The following is a 23,806-nucleotide window of genomic DNA, read 5'->3' as shown; positions in this document are numbered from 1 at the left end:
GACTGTATTCCTAGACAGTTGAGTTTGAGGTTTTTTGCCCATTTTGCAAGCTGAAAATGGCTACTGTCTAATAAAAGAGATTGATGTCTTCTCACTTAAGTTTCTGGGGTGAGCATCCTGAAGAAAATACTTCTGTTGAATACTTTGAGACTCTGGGTGCAGTCATGCCTGCTCGTGGAAGAACTGATTGATAATTCCCTGTTGTTGACCATACTCACAGTGTACATCCAGTGAAAATCGCGCCTGTTAGACTACCAAGAGGAATAAGATGCTTATCCCGTATGATTGCAGGTTCAGAAGAAGGCAGACATGGTGAATGAAGACTTGCTGAGTGATGGAACAAATGAGAATGAGTCTGGATTCTGGGACTCCTTCAAATGGTAAATTGGCATCACGAAAAAAGTACTTTTAAGAAAAAACTGACATACAAGCTCCATCCATCCCTCCCTCCTTTTTGACTCTTGTAATACTGTCTGAGCCTTTTACATTTTGCTTTGTGCAGCCAAATCTTGTACTGTCATATTTGGAGTAGATGGGTATTTTCCACATGATTATTAACTAAAAGAGGGTAATGTCTCCTCCTGTTGACATTACTTCTGTTCCATACTTGAGTCTCATTGGGTTGTGTGCTGTTTGGAGGGTTGATTGGTAATTGCCCAGTTTGCTTCCCATTGTACAAATTACGTTCTGTGGTACAGCCCATGTTCAGCCTGTTCCTGAAGCAGCACAGTCTTGGAGTGAGCATCTTCCTTGGTACCCTGTGGTGTGGCTCTGCCGGCCTTGTGCTCTCTCCCAGGGTGCGAGGGGTGCTTTGGACTGCTCTGACTGCATCCCACCCTCTAGGGAAGGAATGGGGGTGGCAAAGCACCATCTCTTTCCTCTCTCCTTAAAGGCCTGCGTGTCTGTACAAACATTTCAAGTGACCTTGTTTTTACCTTTATTGTTATAGGGGCTTTACAGGAGGACAGAAGACTGAGGAAGTGAAACAAGATAAAGATGACATAATTAATATTTTCTCTGTTGCATCTGGTCATCTGTATGAAAGATTTCTTCGGTTAGTCTTGTTGATTATTTCGGTATATGTGAATGAATTTGTCACAGTATTCTTATTTAGGGAGAAAAAGTTTTGTTGGATTCTGCCCATTATACTTCTGTGTATTTGAAGCACTCCTGAGGACTGGGAATAGCTTGCCGTAAGTAATTGTATTCGTGTCATTCTGGTCAGCTCCATGAAGTTGAGCTATGTAGTAAATTCCTCTGTGTGGGTATTATTAATACAAGGCTGTAGCCATTCATATCACTGCATGCATCACAGACAGTGGTCTTTACTTGGCTACCAAGCACTGCCTAAACCAGAAATTAGGAGGTTGACATAGAACATGGAAGGGGAACAGAATCACGGAACACTTCAGTGCCATCTAAAGATTCATAGGATCTTAGAGCCAGGAGAGATCTTGGTTCTTACGTACTAACACACGAGCATGTGAAGGGACTTGCCAGAGGTCACACAGCGATAGCCAAGAGGGCCACAGGCTTGGGCCAGTTGATGTGGTGGCCAGAGGGAAGGCACTCAGCAGCCCCCTGTCACAGCATTAGGAAGGCTCAGCTCTGAAGGCACACCTTTGCCTGAGGGTCACTATCCTAATTGCCAGGGTTCTTTTCACTTTTCATTTTTTACCACAAATCTAGTGTAGAAAATAATCAAAATGTCGTTTTACTCATTTTTAGCCCTCCTATTTTCAGAAATAACATCTGAGCTAAAATAATGATGATAGTAACGGCTGAATTTAATTGAATTCCTTGACTCAAAATTTGTTTTTGTTTGTTTTCAAAGTAGGGAATCCTGAGCCTGTAACCCCGTGCCTGCCCGCCTCTGCCTGCTCTCCTGCCCAGCGCAGCCCTGCGCAGGCTGCAGGAGGCGCGCGCTCGCGCTCTTCCCCCAGCACGCGCGCTGCTGGCACTTGGCAGGGGTTGCAGCCGCCAGTATTCATTTGAACTCTAATTGATATATCTGTTCATGAAGCAGTTTATTTAAAGGTGTAACAGCATTAAAACATTTGCCTCTGTCAATTAAGTATGTTTTTATTGGTAAGAAATGCCCTTTCTCTACCATTCAATGATAACTTTATAAGTAGGAATGAGTACAATGTCCCATCACTAAGTCTTTCTCTCTGCCTGAGCCATCGGTTAGCTCGGCTGTGAAGAACATTTAGCTGTCTTGTGATTGACACTACTTAATGCTATTGCAGTTAAAAACATTGGAAAATTATTATTATTATTATTATTATTTGCTTTTGTTTGGCAGCATAATGATGCTATCAGTGCTGAAGAATACCAAGACTCCTGTGAAATTCTGGTTCTTGAAGAATTATTTGTCCCCCACATTTAAGGTTTGTTTTACAAGGAACTGGAAAAAATTCTTATTAAGGAGATATTTATAGTATTTTTTTTTACTACTTTTTTTAATCTGTATACTTTGAAAAATTTTCCTTTTATTAGGATCCTCTAATTTAGTTGCATATTTCTATGTTGATTGTTCTCCCTGCTTGGTCTGTTTGAGAGGAACAATTGTTATAAAATAAAACACAAAATTATGACTGTTTGAAGCTTGGATAATATAGAAGAGTCTGTATTTTTTTGTTAGAAGCAGTATTTTGATGAAATAACAGTCCTTTCCTCTGAAGCATGCGTGTCTTACTTTTAGACAGCAAGCACAGTATTGGTTTACATTGAAGAGAATGATTAATTTTATCATGAACCACTACCAGATGATATATGGAAATAATGCTTCATCTGTGCAAAACAAACAACACACTTGGAAAGTTTTCTGCTTGGTTTATATGAGCCACTATTTGTCATCTAAATTGATTTATTTGCATCTTTTTTTTTTCTGTAGAATTTACTAAGCAACATTTAATATATTCAGCAACATCTCTCCTAGATAAGTAATTCAATTCTGGTCTCCTGAAGGTACTTATGTTTAGAATCTGAAAGACTTAGTCATTAATGGCAACAAATTTGTCCCGAGTTTTGATTTTGCTACATTATTTTCTGGGTTAGACCTAGTCTTGAGAAAGACTTATAATCAAGCTCAATAAATGTTTTACTGAAATTAAGTTTAGACAAATGGACTTAAAGTTCATCTGCCTTAAGCACACACACACACACACACCCACACACACACCCACACACCCACACCCACACACACACACACACACACACACACACACACACACGGATACAAATCTAAAAGCCTTAACTTAAAAGATTTCTATCATTTCATCTGGTGACCAGAAGTCAAAGAGCAGTGGTGATTTGACAGAAGTTTATATGTATTCCTTTGTGTAGTCACAAATGGGTTGGGGCCAATTCTTTGTTAGACTACTGTGTTGGTAAATGTGTTTTATTTGTGCCACATTCATGGTGGTTATCTTACATTATTAATGCAGTTTTCTTAATCAGAGGAAATGATTGTTTGTTGTTCCTTGTATCTAAAAATAGGAGTTTATACCTTACATGGCAAATGAATACAATTTCCAGTATGAGCTTGTTCAGTACAAATGGCCCCGGTGGCTTCATCAGCAAACTGAAAAACAGCGCATCATCTGGGGTTACAAGATCCTCTTCCTGGATGTACTGTTTCCACTAGTTGTTGACAAATTCTTATTTGTGGATGCTGATCAGGTAAGCTCTTAAAGGCCAGATTCGTTTTGTTTTGTTTTGTTTTGTTTTTTAGACAGAGTCTTGCTCTGTTGCCCCAGCTAGGGTACAGTGGTGTCAGCCTAGCTCACTGCAACCTCCAACTCCTGGCCTTCAGCAATCCTCCTGCCTCAGCCTCTTCAGTAGCTGGGACTATAGGCATGTACCATTATGCCCAGCTAGTTTTTTCCATTTTTGGTAGAGATGGGATCTCGCTCTTGCTCAGGCTAAAGATCATTTTTTAATAGTTTGTATTAAAGGCAACAGACTTCTTTTTCCTTTTTAAATGATATTTTCCAGTTATAGAAAAGTACACGCTTATTTTATACTTAGAAAATGTGTAAAAGTATCACTCAGATGTGATTACTTTTTAAATTTACATTTGATATATCTCCTTTTCTATGTCCTTTTAACGTAGTATGGTAACATCATGTATGCAGTTTTTATCTTACTTAATTCGTTTAACATAAAAGTTAAAAATTAAGGTTTAACAATGCTTGCCATCATCTCCAGTGATTCGCCCCAAAGCTGGGCGTTACTGGCACAGGTGATAGACGAAGCTCAAGTGGATGCGTGGCCTCGGTAATAGGGAACAATGCAGGTACTCTTCCAGCTGTCAGGAGTTGACTTAATTAAAGGGAACACATTGTGATTTTAGAGTATACAAACTCAAACAGCATAAATGCACTTCTGCCTACAGCCTTCTGCCTCACCCCAAGCCGGCTGAAACCCGAGTAAGTTCCCTGAGTGGAAGTGATGTAATGTGTGCTTACATCATTTGGACAAAGGTTTACCCACGTCTTTGGAATTCCCATGAGCTGGCTCAGCCTGAAATATGCCCTCCTGATTCTAACATAGCCACATTTAATCCTTGCTGAGCTCTTAGATAGGCGAGGCATTGTTCCATGCCTATCTGTGTGTTAACTTACATAAACTTCCCAACAGCCTCGTGAGCCAGGTGCTATCATTATCTCCACTTTACAGATGAGGAAGCTAAGGTACAGACAGGCCAAGCAATTTAAATGTGTGCTATTTCTACTCGCTTTAAATACTTGGAGCACTGTGTGCCACGTACCAGGCTCAGGGTCTCACATGTTAGTGAGGGAAACCAGCTAATAAGTGGAGGAATACAGGCTCAGACTGTGTCTACTGCTAGCTCCTGTGCTGTTAGCCACTAAGCTGCCCTCCATGCTGCCTTCAGTGAGCCACTCTGTATTTTAGGGAAACTGCATTAGAGCTGTCTGCATGGTTGCTTAACAAATGGATTTTGATATTCTTTTCTCCAGATTGTACGAACAGATCTGAAAGAGTTAAGAGATTTCAATTTGGATGGTGCCCCTTATGGCTATACTCCTTTCTGTGACAGCCGAAGAGAAATGGATGGCTACAGGTTCTGGAAGTCAGGGTACTGGGCCAGCCATTTAGCTGGGCGAAAGTATCATATCAGGTACTGAGAAGGCAGTGCTGCTCACGCTGTTGTATGGTTTTCTTTTCTTTAAAATTAATTTAAAGAAAACTAATTAAATTAACCTAAATGAAATTAAGTTAAAATTGTGAATAGGTAATACCTTAATATGGTTGAAAAATAAATATTATAAAAATAAACAATAAATAATCTTCTTAGTCCTGTCTCTCTCCTACCCAGTTCCTACCCCCGCAACAGATAACCTCCCCTATTTATTGTCTGTACTTCCAAAGTTTTTTACGGTTATGAGCATATACTCTTTTTTACACAAAATATATTACATATTTACACTGTTTTGTAAGCTGCTTTTTTAACTTAATGTCTTACTTATAGATCTTGTTATATCAATATATAGGGAAGGATCTTATTCCTTTTTACAGCTGCATATTATTCCAGTGTATGAATGTTATTTATATTCTTTTCCTATGACATATGTTGCAATGGAATAATTATCAAATACCTTATTTTGCATATTTCAGGTGTGTTTGCATGGTAAATTCCTAAAAGTAGACCTCTTAGGTCAAACAGTGTATGCATCGATTGCATTCCTAGTCTCTGCAGAGGTGTGATTTGGAAGATTTGGAGGGTAGGGAGCTGTAGAAAGCAGCACGTACAAACATAAATGTTTGGGCCTGGTGGTTTCAGTTTCATGCTGTACGTCCCTTATCCAAGAGAACTGGAACACTGGGGGTTTCCTCCTTTAACATGCAAGGCATCAGGATATCCTTGACTAATGGTTATTTATCAGTTACTGTAGCTTTATGTTACTGATCTGCTGCTGCTAGAAATCTTTTGTCAGAGACTATTTCCTTTGGAAGGCAGTTAAATAAGGAACAGTGACAAAAGTGAGCTAGTGGTAGCAGAGTAGGGATTTTGCACTGACTTTCTTAGGTATCGCTGAAGTAGCACATACTGACCATTAACTCTCCTGTAGGGACACAGCTCACCTTTTCAAAGAGTAGCCAGAATGTTCGTCTAGTGACTTATTCCATTATTCAGTGAGTTTAGTTTTTTTGTCGTAATCCATGGTTGGTTGTAACAAACGGTCTTCTCTATTCAGTGCACTGTATGTCGTGGATCTGAAGAAATTTAGGAAAATAGCTGCTGGTGACAGACTCAGGGGACAGTACCAAGGTCTGAGTCAGGATCCTAACAGCCTTTCAAATCTTGATCAAGTAAGTGTCCGTTTTTATGGTTAACACTTTCCGTGACAGAAATACAGTGTTCTATCAGTGAAGTGTTATTTGTGTCTCTCTCCTCGCGTCTCTCAGAACAGTGTCTTGTTTCTTCATGGAAAGGGGTATGTGTGTGTGAGAGACATTTTATCTGATCTCACAAGAAGGCATATCAGTAGTGAAAAATATTATAGACCTGATGTTGGTTGGGGAGAGAAAGGGAGGAGGACGCTATTTCTCTGAATAATTACCTATCTTTTTATTTTGTACTCAAACTAATCTGATGAGTTCGTTTCTCTGCCTCCTAGAGTCAATTTGTTTTTCTGCTGTAGGAACTAAATAGCTCAGGAATCACAATATGGAATATAGTATCACAATTTCCCTTTATTCTCTGTCAGAAACCATGGTGTGTTTCAGGAAGGTGTACTGAATCACTGTTTATTAATGTGCTAAAGCATTTTTCAGAGGTGAGGTTATAGTTTGTTTTAGATACGTGGTTTCATGTACTTTAGGCATTTTGTTTAAGTCTGCCTTAAAGTTTTCTTCAACTTTTACTGTGATATACAGTGTCCATGAATAAAAGTACATAGAACAATGATACATAAATACATATTCATATACATCAAGGAATTATCACAAAGCAACTACCCCTATACCAAAATCCTGTTCAAGAAGTAGAGCATGACTACCATCCCAGAAGCCAACCTTCATCCTTAACAAAAGTATCTAGCTTCCTGACTTTTATGGTAATCACTCCATTTGCTTTTCTTTATAGATTTACTATTTAAGCATGTATTCTTAAACACCATAGTTTAGTTTGCCTATTTTTTCTTCTCTATGTCAGTGGAACCATAAAAGATGTACTCTTTTCAGTGTAACTTCTTTTGCTCAGCATTATGTTGTGTGATTCATCTATGTTGTTATGTGTAGTGGTACATATTATTTATCTACTCTACATTTGGGTTATTTTCAGTTTTTGACTTCTGTGGATAATGCTACTGTGAACATTCTGACATATTTCAACTGTGTATACATCTACACAGGTGGAACCATTGGGGCATCAGATATATGTATCTTTACCTTTATTAGACAATTTCAAGCAGTTTTCAAAGTAGTTCTAATTTACACTACCATCAGCAGTGTTAAGAGTTCTGTCGTTCCATGTTTTGACCAATAATTTATTGTCAGTCTGTTAATTTGGTAGGTGTGAGCTGGCATTCCATTCTGGCTTTTAATTGGAGAGTTTAAACCATTTACATTTACTGTAATGATTAATGAGATAGGTAGGGAACAAAAAGAGTTTCAAACAAAAAACACACTGATACTGTCTTTTATGTTTATCTATGCACTTTCACTGTGTGGATTCGAGTTACTGTCTAATGTCCTTTCATTTCAGCCTAAAGGGACCCCTTTAGTATTTCTGGCACAGTGGCTATGCTAACTACAAACTCTCAGAGAATGTATAAATTCCTCTTTCATTTTTGGTGCATAGTTTTACTGGTTACAGAATCTTGCTTGACAGATTTTTTCTTTCAGCACCTTAAATATCTTGTCCCATAGCCTTCTGGCCTCCATGGTTTCTCATGAGAGATTAGCTGTTAATCTTATTGAGGATCCCTTGTATGTGACAAGTTGCCTCTTGTGCTGGTTTCAAGACTCTCTCTTTCGCTTTTGACAGTTTGAATGTGGTATGTTTAGGTGTGTGTCTCTTTGAATTTACTCTACTTGGAGTTTGTGGAGTTTCTTGGATGTGTGTAGATTAATATTGTTATTAAATTTGGGAAGTTTTTATTATTTCTTATATTCTTTCTGCCCCTGATTTTCTGCTCCCCTTTCCTCTGTCTTTCCCTTTTCTTGGGACTCCCATTATTCATATGCTGATATACTTCATGGAGTCCTACAGATCTCTGAGGCTCTGCTTATTTTTCTTTATTCTTTTTACTTTCTGCTCCTCAGGCTGGATAATCTCAATTGACCTGTCTTCAAGCTTGCTGATTCTTTTTCCTGCCTCCTCAACTCTGTGGTTGAACCCCTCTAGTGAATTTTTTATTTCAGTTATTGTATTTTTCAACTCCAAATTTTCTGTTTGGTTCCTTTTTATAATTTCTCTCTTTATTAATATCACTCTCCATTTTAGTTTTATTTTGCATTTTTGTGATTAATAATAAGTTTGAGTACCATTTTGCATGTTTATGGCTATTTAAATATTCTCTTTTATGAAGTGCTTGTTTAAGTATTTGGATTGTTTGGTTTTTCCTTCTTGATTTATAGACATTCTTTATATATACTGGTAGTGCATCCTTTGTTACTTATACATGTTGCAAAATTTCCCACTTCGACTCTGTTAATAGTATCTTTTGTGGTCCAGTTGGTCAGTATTCTCCTTTATGGTTAATGCTTTTTAAGCCTACTAAAGTCATAAAGGTGCTCTTTTATATGAGTTTTATTACTTTGCCTTTCACATTCAGATCTATATTCCATTAGGAATTTGTTTTATGTATGGTGTGAGATAGAGTTCAACTTTCCTTTTTGTATGTGCATAGTTATTTCAGCATGATTCTTTTTAAACAAAACATACTGCTCTGCAGTGCCATAGTTGTCAGAAATGAAGTACTCGTATATGCATGGATCTGTTTCTAGGCCTTCTGTTTTGTTCCATTGGTCTACTTGTCTATCTTCATGCCCATACTACAATATCTAAATTACTGGAGCTTTATAATAAATCTTGATTCCCAGTAAATCAAGTCCTCCCACCTCATTCTTCTTCAAGAGTGTCTTAGTGTATTCTTTGTCTTTTGTTTTCTCACATATATTTTAGAATTAGCTTCTCAAGTTCAGGAGGGAAAAAACACTTGCTAGGATTTTATATTTCGGTCATGTTTAATTTCTTTCGATAATATAGTTTTCTTCGTAGAGACCTGGTACATCTTTGTTATTTTTAAAACTTGTTTCTGTTGCTTGTATGTAAAATTGCAGTTGATTTTCGTTCACTATATTCAACCACCTTGCTGATAAACTCATAATTCTAATAATTTGTATATACTTCTAGATTTTCTGTATATAATACTAGTCATATCATCTAAAACAATTAATAATTTTGCAAAACAACAGAGAGTAAAAAAATAATGACAGGTTTACTTTTTTCTTTACAATCTTACACTTTAAAAAACTTATTTTTCTTGCTTTCTGTATTTGCTAGGACTTCCATATTGTTGAATAGAAATGTTGCTAGTGGGTATCATTGACTCACAGGGAGTTTCAGCATTTTGCCACTAAGTGTGACGTTTGCTGCAGACTTTGGAGATACTTGTCATTTGGATTAAGAAAGTTATTTTTATTCCTGGTTTATTCCTTTTTAAAAATCTATTGTATTGAATTTTTTTTCTTTTTTCTGTTTTTTAAGAGACAGGGTCTCGCTCTGCTGCTCAGGCTGAGTGCAGAGGTGCAGTCATAGCTCACTGCAGCATCGGCTCCTGGGCTCAGGTGAGCCTCCTGAATAACTAGGACTACAGGCACACACCACCACACCCAGCTAATTTTTTTTATTTCTTGTAGAAACAGGGTCTCACTGTGTTGCCCAAGCTGGTCTTGAACTTCTGACGTCAAGTGATCCACCCACCTTGGCCTCCCAAAGTGCTAGAATCACAGGCATGTGCCACCATGTCTGGCCTGTGTTGAATTTTATATCTTTGATATATGCTTAGATGATATGATTTTTCTCTTTTATTCTAAATGGTGAAATATATACCTAAATATAAGTTGTGAATTATATATTTTCCAACCTGGTAATGGTTTATTATCCTTTTTATATGTTCTGGATTCTTTTTGTAGTATTTGTTTAAGATTTTTTCATTTATGTTTTTGTCTCACATGGCTTGTAATATCCCTATCAGGTTGATATCAAGGGCATGTCAACTTCATAAAATAAATTGGGTTTTGTTCTTTTTCAGTTACTTGTAATTGGTGTACGATTGGCATTATTTCTTAAATGTTTGATAGAACTCACTGGTGAATTCTAGAGTTTTCTTTGTGTTTAAATTATGAGTCCAATTTCTTGAATAGTTATAGGACTGTTGACTTCTTACTTGTTTTATCAGTATTTTTGTTAAGTTGTATCTAACTTTTCTAACATACTGTCATTAAGCTGTTTGTAGTATCCTCCTTTCATTCTCTTTTTTTTACTGAGATATAATTTATATACAGGAATATGCTGAGATCTTAAGTGTACTGTTTAATTGGTTTTGAAAAATGCACATCAACAGCCAGAATGTTTCCATCATACCAATTATCTTTTTAAAGTCTGTAGGATCTGTACTGGTATCCTTTTTTTTTTTTTAATATTAATGTATTCCTGACATTGCTTATTTGTGCTTTCTCTTTTTCTCCTTGATCAGCTGACCAGGAATTAATCAGTTTTATTAGTTCTTTTAAAGATGCAGTTTTTAACGTTTTTGATCCTCTATATGTATTTCTTTTTTATTTCACTAATTTCTGTTCTTTATTATAATACTTCTTTTCTTCTGGTTTCTTTAACTTTTTGGGTTTTTTTTCCTAATTTCTTGAGATAGATGTTCAGTTAATGATTTTTTTAATCTTTTCTAATATATGGATGTGAATTTTCAAATTCTGTTTTAATAGGACTTTGGCTATATTCCACATGTTTGTATGTAGCATTTTCCTTATCATTTAATTAAATATATTTCTACTTTCCCTTGTAATTTCTTCTCTTTTTTTGGTTTTGTTTTGTTTGTTTGTTTTTTTGAGACAGAGTCTTGCTCTGTTGCCTAGGCTAGAGTGTGGTGGCACAATTATAGCTCACTGTAACCTCCAACTCCTGGGCTCAAGTGATCCTCCTGCCTCAGTTTCCCAAGTAGCTGGGACTACAGGTGTGCGCCACCACATCCGGCTAATTTTTAAATTTTTTGTAGAGACGAGGTCTGGCCGGGTTACCCAGGCTGGTCTCAAACTCCTGGCTTCAAGTGATCCACCCATCTTGGTCTCCCAAAGTGCTGGGATTACAGGCGTGAGCCACCATGCCTGGCCATAATTTCTTCTTTGACTGACTTAAGAGTTATTTAGAAGTGATTCCAAACACACGAAGATTTTGAAGGTATATTTTTCTTATAGCTTAGTTGCTCTGTGGTCAGAGGACTTACTCTTTTCTCACAGTATGATTTCAGACATTTGAAATTTATTGAGATTTGCTTTATGACCCAGATATGATCAGTTTGGTAAATGTTTCATCTGTTTTTATATTTGGCCAATATTAAGTATATCATTTTTCTCTGTATGTCCATTAGTTGAAGTTTAACAACACACCATTGTGTGTGTTTTGTCTTTTCTTTTGTTTTCTATTAGTTACTGAGAGGGTTATGTTAAAAATCTTTTTCTGGCCAGGCATGATGGCTCACGCCTCTAATCCCAGCACTTTCAGAGGCTGAGGCAGTAGGATTCCTTCAGGCCAGGAGTTTAAGACCAGCCTGAGCAACATAGAGAGACCCTATCTCTACTTAAAAAAAAAAAAAAAAAGCAAGCCAGGGTATTAACTTATTTCTTGAAGACTTAATTAAATTAAAAAAAAAAGAAAAGATCTTTCTTTTGTATTGTGAAATTTGTTTCATCTTTGCTTCTGTCAAAATTTGCCATATTTTGAGACTATATCATTAATGCCCACAAATTTGAAAGTCAAGTTTATTTTTCATCCAGTGTGACAATCACTTAATTTGAACATTTTGTCCATTTATAGCTGATGTGATCACGAGTAAGTTTGTTTTTTTTGTAGTGCTTCTACTTATTCCACTTGTTCTATTAATGTTCCTTTATTCCTCTTTGGCAGTTTCTTTCACATTGAGAATTTTTAATAATTCCATTTTTCCTTTATTAGCTTTAATTCATGTAGGTTTTTACAATGCTTTTAATGATTATCCTGGAGATGACAATGTACATTTCTGACTTTCCAAAGTCTAATGATAATTGGTACATTTTACCTACCTAGCAGATAATGCAAAAACATCAGAACAGTGCTTCTCAAATTTTAGTGTATTTACAGGAATCACCTGGGGAGCTTATTAAAGCATGAATTCCTGGGCCCACACCAATTCTGATTCAGTAGGTGTGTTAGACCTAAGAACCTGCATTAGCAAGCTCCCTGCTGCATGTCCGCAGACCACATTTAACCAGTCAGAGCTGCTTAACTCCATCCATCCTCATCCCAACCTAGATGCCTTGTTGACGTGTATTTTAGGTCTGTTTATATTTTAAACCCTAGAAGATGTTATTCTTGTTTAGTACAGTCCATATCTGTTTAGATTTAGATTTACTCATATGTTTACCGTTTTGTTACTTTGCATTCTTCTCTGCGTTTCCAAGCTTCCATATAGAATCATTTTCCTTCTGCCTGAAGAATATCCCTTGATTTTCCTTAGTGTTAGTTCAACTAATAACAGATTTTTTTTTCAGTTTTTCTTGTCTGAAAGTGTCTTTATTTTGTGCTTATTATTTTTTATTGTATTAAAGTATGTATGATATAAACTTTGCTATCTAATATTTTGGATATTTGTCCCCTCCAAATCCCATGTTGAAATTTGATCATGAAGGTTAGAGGTGGGGTTAGTGGGAGATGTTTGAGTCATGGGGGAGATCCCCCGTGTGGCTTGGTGCCGTCCTCATGGTAGTGAGAGAGTTCTCACTGTTAGTTCCTGTGAGAGCTGACTATTAAAAGAGCATGGCACCTCCCTTCCCTCGCTCTGGCTTCCTTCCTCTTTCCATGTGATTCCTGCTCCCCTTCACCTTCTACCATGAGTGGAAGCTTCCTGAGGTCCTCACCAGAAGCAGATGCTGGTGCTGTGCTTTTTGTATAATCTGCAGAACCATGAGCCAAATAAACCTCTTTTCTTTATAAATTGCCCAGCCTCAGGTATTCCTTTGTAGCAACATAGATGGACTAAGACACTGTCTTAACCATTTTTAAATGTACTGTTCAGTGGCATTAGGCACATTAACAGTGTTGTGTAACCACCAGCATCATCCACCTCCAGAACTTCCTTCTTCCCCAACTGAAATTTTGTACCCATTAAATAATAATTCCCCCTATTTTCCACCTCCCAGTGCCTGGTACCCTCTATTCTACTTTCTGTCTCTATGAATTTGCCTATTCTAGGTACTTCATATAAATGGGAACATATGATATTTGTCCTTTTGTGTCTGGCTCAATTCACTTAGCATAATGTCCTCAAAGTTAATCTGTGTTGTATCGTATGTCACAATTTCCTTATAGTTAAGACCAAATAGTATTCCATTGCATGTATATACCACGTTTTGTTTATCCATTCGTCTGGTGATGGGCGTTTGGCTTATTTCCAGTTTTTGACTATTGTGGTGTGATGCTTCTGTGAACATTGGTGAACAAGTATCTGAGTCCTTACTTTCACTTCTTTTGGGTATATGCTGAGAAGTGGAATTGCCGAATCGTGGTAGTTCTATGGTTAACTTTTTAAGAAGCCGCCAAATTGTTTTTCGCAGCAGGTGCGCCATTATATATTCCTACAAGAAATACACAGGAATTCCATTTTCATCATATCCTTGCCAACACTCGTTTTCCTCTTCTCTCCTCCCCTTCCCTTTTTTTCTCCCTTTCCTTCCTTCCTTTCTTTTCTTCTTTCTTCTTTCTTTTTGATAATAGCCATCCTTTAATGGGTATAAATTGGAATCTCATTGTGGTTTTGATTTTTATTTCCCCTGTGACAAATGGTGTTGAACATCTTTTTATGTGCTTATTGACCATTTGTATATCATCTTTGGAGAAATGTCTATGCAAGTCTGTTGCCCATTTTTTAATAGATTTTTTTTGTTTTTGACTTGTTGGAGTTCTTTATATATTATGAATTTAACCCTTTATCAAATATATGATTTGCAAATATATTCTCCCATTCTATTTTTTCTTTTGTTACCTGTATGTTTAGTGTCATATTCAATAAATCATTGCCAAATCCAATGTCATGAAGATTTTCTCCATATGTTTTCTTCTCAGAGTTTTATAGTTTTAGGTCTTACATGTAGGTCTTTGATACATTTTTAGTTAATTTTTTGTATATGATATAAGGTAATGGTTCAACTTCATTCTTTTGCATTTACATTTATTCTTGAAGGATATTTTCACTGAATTTAAAATAGCATCTTGATAGTTATTTTCTTTCAGTTCTTTGAATAAAATTTATCTTTCCATTATCTTTTGATTTCCAATGTTTCAGTTGAGAAGTTACTTGTCATTATTTTTCCTTTGAGGATTATCTGTTTCTTCTGGCTATGTTTAAAATTTGTATTGACTTTCAGCAGATTTCTCTATAACATACTTAGTTTTTTTTTTTTTTTTTTGAGACAGAGTCTTGCTCTGTTGCCCGGGCTAGAGTGCCGTGGCGTTAGGCTAGCTCACAGCAACCTCAAACTCCTGGGCTCAAGCAATCCTTCTGCCTCAGCCTCCCAAGTAGCTGGGACTACAGGCATGTGCCACCATGCCCGGCTAATTTTTTTTTCTATATATTTTTAGCTATCCAATTAATTTCTTTGTATTTTTGGTAGAAACGGGGTCTTGCTCTTGCTCAGGCTGGTCTCGAACTCCTGAGCTCAAATGATCCACCCGCCTCAGCCTTGCAGAGTGCTAGGATTATAGGTGTGAGCCACCGGGCCTGGCCCATACCTAGGTTTTTTTGTTTTGTTTTGTTTTTGGGTTTTTCTTGTTTGGTCTTAATAGGGTTTTTTTTAAATATGTGGCTTCATCGGATTTGGAAAATTCTCTGTGATTATTCTTGAAATAACAATTTTGCTGTGTTGTCTCTCTTGTCCTAGCACCCCAGTTATAAATATGTTAAATCTTTTTATTGAAGTCTGCATTTCTTAAACTTTCTTTTCTGAATTTTCTTACTTTAGTTTCTCTGTGCTTTGTTCTGGTTATTTCCTGTCTGATTTGTTAAGCTTTCCATTTGTTCTTTATTTTGGTTATAATATTTTGGTTTTGTGTTTCCACTTGGCATTTTTTATTTGTTTCCAGTTCTTTGCTGAAATTCTCATTTTTTTAAATCTTGTATATAGTGAGTATGTTTACTTTAAAGTCTATGTGTGATACCTGCTATCTCTAATTTATGGAGCTACTGTGGATCTGATTCCATTGTGTTATTTCTGTTATCTTTTTGTTCATGTTGTCTCTCACATATCTGTTTATTTTCTGTAGTGTATCAGGCATTGTTTTTGCAGAATTATTTTTGGAGATAATCTGAGGTCAAGAATAATGGTATCATCCAACTGAATTTATGGTTCTCTTTGTCAGGAACTTAGGGGGGCATTGGCTATCCAGGATTATTTTAATTCAGTTTTAAGATTTTGATGATTTGAAGTTGAAGTTGCATTCTTTGTCGGGCCGATTTCTGGCTCACTTTAAATCATAAGGTGTGTTCCTTTGGTCCTCCAACCTAAAGCAAGGAGGTTTCACCAGAACTCCCTCAACCACCACAGGTCTTATATACAATTAAATCTTTGTTACCGCACAGCTGAGTGGTTGTTGAAAACCTCAGAAAACCTCACTGAGCAGCATATGACTCTGAGGGAAAACCCCCAAACTTCAGGGCTATCCTCATGAGCCTCTGTTCTCCCCTGGCCCAGTAATCTTTACTGTCTTATTAGCTTTCTGATGCCTTCAAAAGGCATGTGTTTTTCATAATTTATTCACCTTTTCTAGTTGTCCTCAGGAGACATCTTTGTCTAATTTACCTAGCCCACCAATACTGAAGTTGAGTTCTCTTTTTCAAGCAGAGTATGGAGTTGGAACTGATATTGTGTTCTTGATTCAGCGATCTACAGCAATGCAGCAAGTTCACCAGTTTGTAAATCTTTAAGTGAATATAAGATACACTGAGATGAGTATTTGATACCTTTACTAGCTACTTATAAATTTTAGTTTGTTGAAAGGATTTCATAAAGAGAGCCATCACTTATTTATTTTTGTACCATCATGGAGCATTCTTTACCAGTATCACAGTTAATCATTTCTGTGCATTTTATTCCATCAGCTTTTTTTGTTCCATGTAAGTCTTAAGACAGTGGAGTGTTTTATTGTGTCAAACTCAGAAGCTCTCCTGAGACAAAAGCTTTAAAGCATAGAGTAGAATTGGCTAGAAAAAATATGGATGGCAGCTATTTGGGAGCAAGTCTCAGTAGACAAGGCAAATTCAGAGTTTCTTTGAGAGAAGACTGTAAGGTGTATGAATCATCACTCTATTTAGTTGACTTTCAAAAGTCAACAGGAGTATTTTTCTTAGAATTGCCCTCATGGAGGGAAGTTGAAGTGTAGACTATTTGTGATTTTTAAGATAAAGCTTTTCAGGTGCCTATTATGAGTAGATGTTTCATGGATCCTCTAAATTTTGAGGTTTTAAAAAACACCATAAGTCAATCCTTTAACTTCTCTAAGGCATTTGGTGAGGACCTTTCAGCTCTAAACATTTGTGATTGGCATGTGATATGTAATGAACAGCTGGCATCACTGATGTACTATGCATTTATTTAAATTCTCCCAGAACTTTAGATTCATGTGTTTTATTTTCTTTACCAAACAGGATTTACCCAATAACATGATTCATCAGGTGCCAATCAAATCCCTCCCTCAAGAATGGCTTTGGTGTGAAACGTGGTGTGATGATGCTTCTAAGAAAAGGGCAAAAACCATTGACTTGGTGAGCTACCCGTGGTGCTGTCTGCGTCCTGATCCACGGGGGAGTGTGCCTCGATGATGATCCGCATTCGCTTCTTACTTAGTCTTTCTCTGCAATTGCAGAGTTGGGGGCTGCGAGATGTCTTACAGTAATTTTAGCAGCTGTCTTTTCCGCTTGCAGCATGAAGCCAAATCCCCTAGTGCCTGATGGGCCTGTTTCCACTACTTAGAATCTGCCGAGCCACTACTTAGCTTCCAGTTTATCTCTTTGCCTTATAATTTTTCCAAATGGACTTTTCCTTTTCCTTTTCCTGCCTTCCAACAGGCCCCCAACCTTCTCTGTAGAAGAAGTAAACGCAGCTTTATGCAGCCCACTGCTATACTGCTTCTGCTGTATCGTTTGGTCCCTCAGTATTGCTCTTTTTGTCCAGTTAGGACTTAATAACCCAAGAACAGAAACACCTTTGAATTCTATGTAATGTACCTTTCTTCAGCTCAGCTGAAGTGTGTTCTTTGGTTTTCACAGTGTAATAATCCAATGACCAAAGAGCCCAAGCTGGAAGCAGCTGTACGAATCGTCCCCGAGTGGCAGGACTATGATCAGGAGATCAAGCAGCTGCAGACCCGTTTCCAGCAGGAGAAAGAAGGGGGAGCACGCCCTGAGGAGCAGACAGAAGCGCCGAGCCGAGCAGGTAAGCCCTAACCTTTGCTTCAGTACTTGTTTGGGTTTCGGATTTTTATTTGTTGTAGAAACAACTGAATAATGAATAAAAGGAACATAAAAATCTCCCATTAATCTTTCTATCCTGACATCAACTAGTATTGTTTTTTATTTTCCTTTTTTTGTGGCCTTCTAGACAGTATTTATTAATGCAATTGCTACCCTTTTTTGTCTTCTTTTGATAGGGAGAGAAGGGTACTTTAATTGTGATTATTGTTATTTAGGTTCATGAGTCTTGTGATACATAAGTAGACCTGACATTTTGGGAAGCTCTTGTCAGAGTCCTTGTTTTTTCCCTATTAAATCTATCAAGGCACTAGTGAATAAAAAAACTTAGATCAGGCCGGGTGCGGTGGCTCACGCCTGTAATCCTAGCTCTCTGGGAGGCTGAGGCGGGCGGATTGTTTGAGCTCAGGAGTTCGAAACCAGCCTGAGCAAGAGCGAGACCCCGTCTCTACTAAAAATAGAAAGAAATTAATTGGACAACTAAAAATATAGAGACAAAATTAGCCGGGCATGGTGGTGCATGCCTGTAGTCCCAGCTACTCGGGAGGCTGAGGCAGGAGGATCGCTTGAGCCCAGGAGTGCCGGGGCAACACAGTGAGACTCTGTCTCAGAAAAAAAAAAAAAAAAAAAAAACCTTAGATCAAGACAAAGTATATATTGATTTGAAAAAAGTATTCTTCAAAACAAGCATAATGGGGTAGGGCTGGAGTATTTGTCTTTAATTTTATCTATGAATAGGAAGGACTTAAGTTTTTAATGTTTTTCCTACTATGTGTAGATCTTGAGTGGTAGCCACTTGAAATCATTAGAATACAAAAGTAACTTTTTTAAAACTATTAACAGGTTGGGCTCTGGGTTTTTAAAAAATATTAATTTATATTTTAATTGCCACATATTAAATGTACATATCTGTGGGATGTGTAGAGATGTTTTGATACCTTCATGGGCTGTGGATTTTAAGATATTCTGCTTTAACTAATCTGAAAAGAGCAATTGCAGAACATGGATCTTGAGTGATTCACCTGTACATCCCAAAGACTATATTAAATATCACAGCTAGAAGGTTGTATAGCCACTATGAAAATAATTAATTCAAATTCACTAGTAAAACCTCAAGGATTCCCTTAGATAAATGAGCAAAGAATGTGAACACACTGTTCAAATAAGAGGAAAACACAAATAATAAATGAATTTGAGGAAATAGTAATCAAATTAAGGCAGCCTATCATCAATATCTGCTACATGGGAAAAATACACATATTAATCATGCTATTTACTGGGGAGATGGTGATGAAACTGTTCTGGGTATACCTTGCCGAAGCTTTGTGTATCGGAGCAACTCTTGTTAAAAGGCAGTGTATCTGTCACCAGGAGCCTTTACAATGTTTATTCCCTCAATAATTCCTCTCTTGAAATTTATCTTAAGGAAATAATTCAACAGAAGAGAAACATTATATACAAAAAGAAATTTATTTTACTGTTATTTATAAGCCAAAAGCATTAAAAACAGTTTAAACATCTAAGAATGAGCTACACTGATATATAGAAAAGTGTTTATGCTGTTTAGTGAAAAAAGAAGAGTCCTGACCAGAAATGCATGCTTATTTACTGAAAGTAAAGATTGTACTTGTCAAAACAATTCAGTTGGAGGTTTACAGGTAGTTTCAGTGTGTTTTTTTTTTTTAACTTTGAGGATAGTCTGTTTTATTTTCTGTTGTTCTCCTTTTCCATAGGACCTCAGAAACGTGAAGAATTATGATCTCTGGAGGAGGATAGGAAATTACACCATTTGAAAAACAATTTTTATACTAAATGCTAGTTTTTTCTGATCTGTCTGTACAACTGCTGATAAACTGGCTGGGCAGGTGTGCCACACCTTTTGATTCTGAGATTTGATCTACACATTGGTTGGCGCTGGATCTTTGGGGTGAAGGTTCTGTTGGATTTGTACCTCAGAGGAAGACAAGAGGCTGATCTTTTGGGACTCTGTAAAGAGCAGTCTTCTAACCAGAGCAGGAAATGGCAGCAGCAACTGGAAGAAAATGAGTCCTCTGGTGCCCACACCTAGAGCACACACATGCTGCATTGTGACAGGAAGCAGGCCAGCCAGCGCTGCCATGTTCTTCTTTACCTCAGTTTACCTGCAGCCCATGCTGCACTGCAGATGCCCACCCTGCACTGGGCCAGGCTGGCAGAAGCTTTGTCCAAGGTCCATGCCCCTCAAGGTTTACGCCAACGTGCTTGTGCCTCCCTGCCTTCTCTTCCCAAGTGTTAGGTGGAATTGTTTAATGGAAACCCAACCAATTGGGTGTCTCCAGGGCTGGCTCGGTGCAGTGGCTAAGCAGACTAATTGGGGCCAGAATGGGGTGGGTTGGGATGAGAGTAGGGCGAGTATCAGGAGTAGGAGGGCTCTGGGGTATTGGGGGAAGGGAGGAAGACCAGAAATTGGCCATTCTCTTTTATAAACCATTAGTACCATCGTGGCTATTTGAGAAGAAAACATTACTCCCCCACCCAACCCTAGTGAACTTTCTAGGTAATTGTTGTGTAAACAATTTTTGTATTTGTCGAAGTCTTTGCTTTTCTTCCCACTTTCTAAAAAAATGTCTGTTATCAATTTCCTTACTGGATACAGCCATTCTAAGCCCCTCTAGTGATCATCTCAGAGGGCTCAGGGCTCCCTCCAGACGATCACTGCATCATGTGTCCTCTCTCGTGTGGGATTTTCTCTCAGACCCAGGGGACTGATGGATTGGACCTTTCTCTACAAAATGCTCCCAGATCTAAGACCAGGAAAGATTCTGACTGTGGAACTTGTGCTTTCCTATACACTGTTCTATATTCCCTTTTCTTCAGCACTGTGGGTTGCTTTTGGTACCCACGCTGGTTGCCCTTGAATCCTTGTGTTGTGTGTCTTCACTTAGACAGCCCAGCAATTGTCCCTTGGAGAGCAGCATTTGCCAGCGAATGGCTGTCGAGGCTTTGGGTGTGGGGTTGGCCTGAGCGGGCAGGAGGCTCCAGTGTCCGGGCTCCATCCCTGCCCGGCTGCCGGCACAGCAGCACCTGATGGGCGTGCACCTGCCTTCCAAGGCACCCAGGCCTTTTCTTTCATAGTTTGCCTGCTTTTAAAAAATAGGAGGCCAGGGTGCAGATGGATAGCTAAGCCCTCACCCTTCTAAGCCGGGTAATATTTGATGTGCAGTCTTTTTTAAAAATCATATTCTTATCACAAGTATCAAGTAATTTGTTTTTCCCATTTTCAAATGCAAAAGTTAGCTTAGGAAATGCAAATGTTAGCCAGTCATTCTGAAGGATATTTTGACTTTGCTTTCATAATTCCATTAAAAATTGGGGAGGAGAGAGCTTAAAAGAGAATTAGGTAAACTGAACTGAGACTGAATGTCCCTCAGAATGGCTGCTGTTGACAAAGGCTGTAGCATGATTTCCTTCCTTCGTGCCCTCACCTGGCCAGAGCAGCTGAAGAGATAGGGTCAGTGAGATTAAAAAACATTGGTTCAAGCTTCATCTTTACATTTAATTAAGCCTTCAGAGAGGCGGCTGCCGCTGCTGCTTTCTACAACCATGGACAAAAAATGTGCATTTTCCCAGTTTATTGTCTGGGAAGTTGAACAGGAAATACTCCAGTCACTAGGGTATGCTTTGTGATTCTGGTTCCCATGAGGCGTGGACCGGGCCACCTTTCTCTGTGTCTTCCTGCCAGTCTCTTACGCATTCATGGGAGGTGCAGAGCGCGCTGGGCTCTCCGTGTGGTGTGTGTGCTCTCCTGTCACTTGTTGCCCCCACCCGCCACCACTCTGAAGTCAGAGTTGACTCTGAGTAAGGCGAGACCCAGCTTGCTTCTGAAACGGTCCAGGGCCCTCCTTCTGCCAGTCTCTTTTTTTTGGTTCATATGGCATAATCACCTTCAAAATTAACCGAATCCCTAGGAAATGATGTTACTGCTAAAATGTGGCCTCTGTCAGCTGTGTCTGTTCCCTGTCCCCTGAGACTGCATACTGTGACTGAAAAGGCGGGTGAGAGAGATTTTCTCCAAGAAGCAAGAATTTATGTCGAGTGTTCGAGCTTCTGGAAACTGTTCATGGTGTGTTGTTCTTAGCCATCATTTTTATATAGTGGATTTTTTGTTTTTACTGTCAATCATGCTGTAGTGGAAAATTTTCTGTCTGAGTAAGTGGCGGAGTAATATGAAAATGTGCTCTGTCAGAGTGACATGCAGCAACAGGAGCCTGTTTCTATGTTCTGTGAACAGTGACATTTGATTGACATCAAAGCATGTCACAGCCTGCTGCTGGGGCTGTGGGGGCATGCCATGGCTCGGGTACTGAATGCTCACCACTTGAAGGGCGATGGCATGTTAGTTTTCCATAAGAATGATAAAGTTGTGAATCTGTCAAAATGCTGCATTTCGAATTGAACATACAGATGTTTGCATGTCTACTAAGTGCACAAGCATCATGGTGAACCTAACTCTTGGGAGAGCATAGATTACATAGATTATGTGTATTAAGAAACAGTTTCCACGAGTGGAGCTTAATTTACTCTGCTGTCCTGAAGCCCTCATGTTCAGAACCGTGTCACAGCTCTGCCTGAGCTTTGACCTGGTTGTGGGTGCAGTCTCTGAGTAGAGGGCTGGGAGCTGCGGTTGGTAGTGCAGCTTTTGGAAGAAACTGGCCCGCGTGATGCGGAGGAAAGATATCCATAGTTTCCTTCAGCCAGGAATCATAGTTTATTGACCTCATAATTTGAAACAGGTCATGCACAACCTCTCATACCAATGAGTTTAAAATGGCTCTGTTTCTCCCCGCCTCCCCTGTGAGTAAATTCAGATACTTGAAAGCAATCCTTTTCTAAAACTGCCATGCCTATTTTCGCCTGAATGATTAAAAGAAATAATTCAACTCAAGAGTTAACATGGACCCAAAAAAGTTATTAATTCATGTTTTCTCTGCCTTGATGTAGTGAGGGAAAGGTCTTAATCAGGACCTTGGTAATTACCTGATTGAATTTAAACAAATTAAACATTAACTCAGGTGGTTATCGATATTTCAGAGCATCTGGAGGATACACATTTCTCACTCACTTTGGTCTTTCAGTTCTCCATACAGAAGCAACACTCCTGGTGGCAGTAGTGGCAGTGAGTCAGCGAGTTGCGTGGAGGCTCTTGCTCCGCAGGGTGTTGAGTACTGACAATTTATAAAAACAAACCACAAAATCAGCTTCAAGAGCCTGCATGCACCCTGGAAGTAGTCCATAAAGTCCAAACTCCATGGCAATGATTTTGCAAGCAAGAGGTCCTTTCTTGAGTCTTTCCCTACACCCAGCAGCGCAGAGGCCAAATGAGGAAGGTTTGCTGGGACAGAGTCGGTGTCTGGAGCTGAGGCCCCCGTCCCACCGGTATTGTATGCATTGCCTTATTGTTGATTTTCAAAGAGATGAGCATGATGCCTCTTAACAACAACAAGCAAAATATGTTAACCTGACGTTGACAATTTGAGAACAAAAGGTTATCAAGCACCATGTTTTCCAACCAGTTATCCATAGAAATAACAAAGTAAACATGGAAAAATGGAGAAAATGTTAGACTTTTTAAAGAAACTATATACTTTAAAAAAATCTCCTTTATGAATATCCAGTTTTACTGTAATCCTGTTCCATTAAATGCAACATAGTGTTCAGGTGCTGCCCCTTGCTTGGGAACAGCATTGGGGTCTTAAATGTCTGCAGAATCTCTGCATCTGAAGGGAATTGAGAATGAATTTCCTGGTACTGTAATGAAAATAAGGTCTGCTCAACACAATAAACTTTTTCCTCTGTTCTTTAAAATTGTCCGGCAGTCATTCAGCTTTTATGTTTAGGAAAGGCAGATTGACAGCGCGCAGGGTCCAACCCTTCATCTGGCAGAAGCTGCAAACCCAGACGGAAGAGGGAAGGCTTCACTAAGTCCTTTCTGGCACTGGAGCTTGGTTCTGGTTGTAGCCATTTCTTTGGATTCTCGGGATAGCACCCAGGTCTCCTCT

The 23,806-nt window shown here is 38.5% G+C and overlaps 1 protein-coding gene across 1 annotated transcript in view; it reads left to right on the top strand.

Moving 5' to 3' along the window:
• UGGT1 (UDP-glucose glycoprotein glucosyltransferase 1) overlaps positions 1 to 23,585 on the top strand; it is a 124,164-nt gene extending 100,579 nt beyond the window's left edge. The window contains exons 32-40 of the mRNA XM_012649914.1: positions 292 to 380; positions 950 to 1,054; positions 2,306 to 2,390; positions 3,502 to 3,684; positions 4,986 to 5,146; positions 6,225 to 6,339; positions 16,947 to 17,063; positions 17,568 to 17,733; positions 19,502 to 23,585. Coding sequence (XP_012505368.1) covers positions 292 to 380; positions 950 to 1,054; positions 2,306 to 2,390; positions 3,502 to 3,684; positions 4,986 to 5,146; positions 6,225 to 6,339; positions 16,947 to 17,063; positions 17,568 to 17,733; positions 19,502 to 19,527 — 1,047 coding nt within the window. The 3' untranslated portion in view covers positions 19,528 to 23,585. The remainder of the gene's footprint in view (positions 1 to 291; positions 381 to 949; positions 1,055 to 2,305; positions 2,391 to 3,501; positions 3,685 to 4,985; positions 5,147 to 6,224; positions 6,340 to 16,946; positions 17,064 to 17,567; positions 17,734 to 19,501) is intronic.
• The last annotated feature ends 221 nt before the right edge of the window (positions 23,586 to 23,806 follow it).

The sequence above is a fragment of the Propithecus coquereli genome, unplaced genomic scaffold (genome assembly GCF_000956105.1).
Source record: "Propithecus coquereli isolate 6110/MARCELLA unplaced genomic scaffold, Pcoq_1.0 Scaffold307, whole genome shotgun sequence".
In the NCBI taxonomy this organism is placed as follows: domain Eukaryota; kingdom Metazoa; phylum Chordata; class Mammalia; order Primates; family Indriidae; genus Propithecus; species Propithecus coquereli.
The sequence above is the reverse complement of the archived record's forward strand: the minus strand, read 5'-3'. Positions and strand labels throughout refer to the sequence as shown.